We start from the raw sequence: 4,950 nt of genomic DNA, 5'->3' as shown, positions 1-4,950 counted from the left end.
CCATAAAAATCAACAAGTTTAGGGGTAAGTCAAATGTTTGTACTTTTCGCATAACATCATACAGTCTACGTCGATATGCGCATAACAGTTTGAGCCCCGTTACTTGTCGTGATTCTAGGGGTAAATAGAAATGTTTTATTTAATGACATATATATTTCTCAGGAACGAATACTTTTCCCCTTCTTTAGAAAAGGCACCAATGAGTTGTACAACGCTGAAATAATGGTTAAAGGACATGTTAATGACTATTTACCTGAAGAAAGTATAAAAGTAGCAAAATGTAAACAATTGGACTTCCTTCCTTCCTTTTTTTCTTTCTTTCTTTCTTTCTTTCTTTCTTTTTTTCTTTCTTTTTAAAGAGAAAACTGATCCTTTTTACGAGTTTTTTTAAGTAAAGTCTTATAATTCAACTTAATAACAATGGAGAACCTCATTCAAAATGTCACAGAGAGTAGGGCATTGACTTTGCTCTTATCTTTTCATTTTGTCAACGCTAGTTTGTCATTCTGTTATTGTATTGCTGAGTGCAAAGGTAGAAAGTTTCAAATGCTAACAAATAACTGTATCTTTAACTTAGTGTAAAAATATATAATTCGGACGCTTATACTTTTTGGTATATGTCCATGTTTTTGGATTATCTGTGACATTATGATTTGTAATATTACTTTTAGAATTTGCATATTATTATAAGAATTTACACGGTAACTTATTATAAACGTTGCATGGCTATACATGATTGTAATTGAGTGGGGCATTCGAAATAAATGCAGGACTCAACAAGCATGATAAAGAAAATTAATTATCTTTAGGTGTTTTTCTCTGAAATCGACAATTGTTTAAGTATACATTCACCTTATCGTACTAACTTTTACAGATATCGTTTTCACAAATTTCTCATTGTCAAATGAATAGGGAGAAATGAATGCATAAATGAGCCGTGTCACGACAAAACCAACATATTAATGGGTTTGCGACCAGCATGGATCGCAAACGCACTATGTTGGTTTTGTCGTGACGCGGCTCAAATGAGGCTTGTGAGCATGTAACTTTGGTACTTTTCCTCGGTCATCATGTGCACTTTTTTGGGTGGCGGGAATTTTTTTAAGAAAATACAGAATTAGTCGTAATATTCTGCTGACTATTTTGTTTTTTTATTTATATTTTTTCTTCTTCAGAGCCATGGAATCTTCAGGAGTGTTACTAGTATTCGTTGCCTGCATAATATGCGGAGGGTAACATTCCTTTTTTTCCATTCTTTTGTTTGCGTGTTTTTGATTAAAATCTTGAAAAGAACTGTATAGATAAAACAAATCGTGGAGCGTTGAAACATATTTCTTCAAAATTGTATTTTCTGACATTAACTTGAATATAAATTTCTGCAAACCTTGCAACCGAATTATAATACACGAAATAACCGAAAGCCAAGACCGGAAATGACGATGATGATTTGAGCCACGTCACGACAAAACCAACGTAATGGGTTTGCGACCAGCATGGATCCAGACAAGCCTGCGCATCCGCGCAGTCTGATCAGGATCCATACAGTTCGCTATTAGTTTCTCTACTTGTAATAGAGTTGGTAAGCGAACAGCGCAGGCTGGTCTGGATCCATGCTGGTGGCAAACGCACTATGTTGGTTTTGTCGTGACGAGGCTAATTTTTGTATTTACAGTGTGTCGGCGCTTGATATGACAAAATTACAACCATATAACCTGACGGCAGCTATTATGTTTCTTCAAGAAGACCTCAACCAGGATGGACAGATGACTGTCGCCGAAATAGACGCTGTCTTTGATAAATATGACACAAATGGTAACGACATAATGGTTTTCCTTTGAGAACAATTAGTTTTATTTGTAGCTGGTTTCAGTACCAAATATTAACTGCTTTGTTTGGCCAGATATAAAATTCTTACTTTTTCAGTACCATATGTAAAATTCTTACTTTCAGTACCATATATAAAGTTTTCACTTTTTAAATACCATATATAAAATTCTTACTTTTTTTCAGTAAAACATATACAATGTACAATGTATAACTTTCCTATTCTTTTTCAGAACCATTATCATTTTTAGTATCATATTTTATATAGTTCCCCCCTTTCTAGTATACGAGTAATAATAAAGATCTACATTTATATAAATTTTCTTCTCCGCACCCATGTCAAAGTTAAACTTCTCAAATAGTTTTAATTGTTTTACACATTAAGTCCCAGTGGAATTAAAGAGCACACACAAAAATGTTTAAGGGAAAAAATAATTCAAAATCGAGCCAGTCATATTGAAAATGATATCAATAATCGAAAAAAGATTTTTCAATATGCACCGGTCTCTCCTACGATATACAAATTCTAATAATTTCCAGTACCTTATGTTGATCGCTTGTTTTAGTGCCACGTGTGTTCTTTGCTTTTTCAGCAGATTATTTTTACGTGGTCCTTTCATTTTCATATGGTTTCTATGCACTTTACTTTTTAGGGACATGAAAAAATAAAATAAAAACAACAACAACAATAACAAACAACAATAACAACATAAAACAAAACAAATAAACAAAAAGCAACAAAACGCCTATTGAAGTATAAACATAAAGAGATTAGGTGTGTAACCAAACGATATCACCGATAATTTCTATAAATTTCGCAGAAATTCGTCACATATTCTTTTAAGGAGACCTGAATATAACAGAAGGACGGCAAGTGACGGAATAGGCCGGAATTTAACGAGCTTTTGATTGAGATATACCTAAATATACACAAGTATCGTTTGTACACACTTTTGAATATATCATTTTTGTTTTTGTTTTCAGGTGATGGAAGAGAAAGCCGTCACGAATATACAATGATGATATGTTCTGCTGACCCCGACCTTTACCAGATATCTCATTACTTATATGATGACTATGATGTTAACAATGACCATCATCTGGAACAGACAGACTACGAAGGCTGGCATAAAAAGATCGACGATTCTGGTACGTATAATACAGAAATTTGCTTATCTATTGCCTGATTTGGCATGATCTAATTGATAAGATGCACGAAACGGATAGTGAGACTTAAAATAAACAGCATTTAATGGTTTCGAAAATTCGGGACGGCCACCTTGAGGTTAAAAGCCCATTATTCCTCAGAAATGCTATCATTTCTTATTTCTCAAAAACTTTTTATTTTTGTTTCCAAAATAATACAAATTTGCCATAAACATGAACTGCCTTTTGCTCTTTTAGCACTGTTGGCAATGGATATAGTAATAGTGATTTAGTATTTTGTATTGAAGTCAAAATACTACTTTGTTATCTTTACGGCACATTTCTGTATATTCAACGTTCCTTTCTTGAGCTGTTCAACATCTAACATGCCCTTAATCCATATGTCAACGCCTTCTCTTTTGGTAATTGTAATTAATTTTTGTTATCAATGTTTTATAAAATAGTTCACGAGACATAATTACTACTTCAATTAATTTGTTTAAGGTGATGGTAATGGAGTAGTAACACAGGAAGAGTTTGTCAACTACTGGGTAAAGGTATGTAATGTAATATTTTTTCTTTGAAACATTTAACGAAGCAATTCACCAAACATAAAAGTGAATATAAAGATGAACATTTCTTTTCTATTTAACATGCATAGATTCCTAAAAAAATAGTTCATTTCGTCACCGGAATGCAGTAACGGGTTAACTCCTATTAGAGTATATAAGAAGGTAATCCGTTCATTCGCCAGGGTGACGATTTGAATCATAAACACTCTTTGATATTTTCATTTGAGTAAACTTTTGTAAATCTAACATACTGTATGAAATTCCTTGCTATATGGCCGCATTGCAATTAATATTTGATATAGGCATTAATATTGTCGAAGACAGCAATTTGTAAACGAAACATTGATTGAGGTTACATTTCATGAGGGCTATTTTAGTTTAGAATAAGGTATTTGAGTAATTAAAGTGACCATGTTGAAATAGTAATTATGGTAGAGGGATTAAAGTTGGTAGGCTTTCACTACGCTACAAGGTGTATGCTGATTTATACAACGTTCTCAAATATGCAGTCTAATGTAGACCAATAAAACATTTAAAAGAATTCTTAAACAGTGAAATCATTTTTATTGTACAGATGCTAGAGGGCATTGAGGCACAAAATAATCACCCACACGGTAATTCACATGAACACGGACATTGTGCTGCTGGCAAATAAACTAGTTATTTGTGAATGGTCTTAATTTGATATTTATACAATAAAATCACAAATAACAATGAATTTACTTCTTGTTGTCATTTTTGAGAGTAATGAGGAACTTTTATTATTGGTTTGATATTGTCAATTGTTTTTTTAAACTTTTTTTTATTTCTTTATTTTTTATTTCTGGGATTTTATTTGAAATATCCGAAACATTCGGTATGTTTTAAGCCCAAAATCAAAAACCGTCGATATAACCATGCCACTTCACTCTGCACTCCCAGCAGTAGTAGAGTATTGTATGTGCCAGCCCATGTCCTTAAATCTGAGATAGTTACCATGTAGATGAGCTTTAGGCTATGTTCTAAAACAGAAATATCACGTCACGATACTATATTTTCTTGATCTCCAGGTGATTTGCTCAAATAATCTAATCTCGGCTTTTAGGCTTAATATATAATAAGATAACATATTGCAACTTCTTCCACTGGTTACCATAACATGCCACGTGGCAAATATGATTGAGGTATGTTTCTCTTTTATACAGTTTATACAGTATAAGAAGGAATAACAGTGATATATTGAATTCGACATTAGTCATATTCACGTCTAAATCAGGCATAGACAAAGTTGTTACTTTTTCGCGAACGAGCACTCCATAACCCGGACGAATTGCGTTATTGTATTCATGTTTTCATATCCGAAGCATACGGGGAAAGCCGATCCCGCTTTCTCACCCTCGTAGTCATCTGTCATTTTAAAGTCTGGACT

At 33.1% G+C, this 4,950-nt stretch overlaps 1 protein-coding gene across 1 annotated transcript; it reads left to right on the top strand.

Annotated features, from left to right (window-relative positions):
• Nucleotides 1–443: 443 nt before the first annotated feature.
• On the top strand, nt 444–4,260 carry LOC132758912 (uncharacterized). The gene is made up of 6 exons (XM_060750618.1): nt 444–532; nt 1,176–1,232; nt 1,673–1,812; nt 2,809–2,973; nt 3,475–3,527; nt 4,117–4,260. The coding sequence occupies exons 2-6, from the start codon at nt 1,180–1,182 to the stop codon at nt 4,195–4,197; spliced, it is 492 nt and encodes a 163-aa protein (XP_060606601.1). The 5' UTR covers nt 444–532; nt 1,176–1,179; the 3' UTR covers nt 4,198–4,260.
• Nucleotides 4,261–4,950: the final 690 nt, after the last annotated feature.

The sequence above is a fragment of the Ruditapes philippinarum genome, unplaced genomic scaffold (assembly GCF_026571515.1).
Source record: "Ruditapes philippinarum isolate M1 unplaced genomic scaffold, ASM2657151v2 ctg1705_1_1_1_1, whole genome shotgun sequence".
Taxonomy (NCBI): domain Eukaryota; kingdom Metazoa; phylum Mollusca; class Bivalvia; order Venerida; family Veneridae; genus Ruditapes; species Ruditapes philippinarum.
The sequence above is the reverse complement of the archived record's forward strand: the minus strand, read 5'-3'. Positions and strand labels throughout refer to the sequence as shown.

Coding starts and splice junctions, on each gene's coding strand:
- LOC132758912 (XM_060750618.1), top strand. CDS start 1,180: ATGGAATCTTCAGGAGTGTTACTAGTATTCGTTGCCTGCATAATATGC. Junction 2,974..3,474: donor TAAAAAGATCGACGATTCTG/GTACGTATAATA, acceptor AATTTGTTTAAG/GTGATGGTAATGGAGTAGTA. Junction 3,528..4,116: donor TTGTCAACTACTGGGTAAAG/GTATGTAATGTA, acceptor TTTATTGTACAG/ATGCTAGAGGGCATTGAGGC.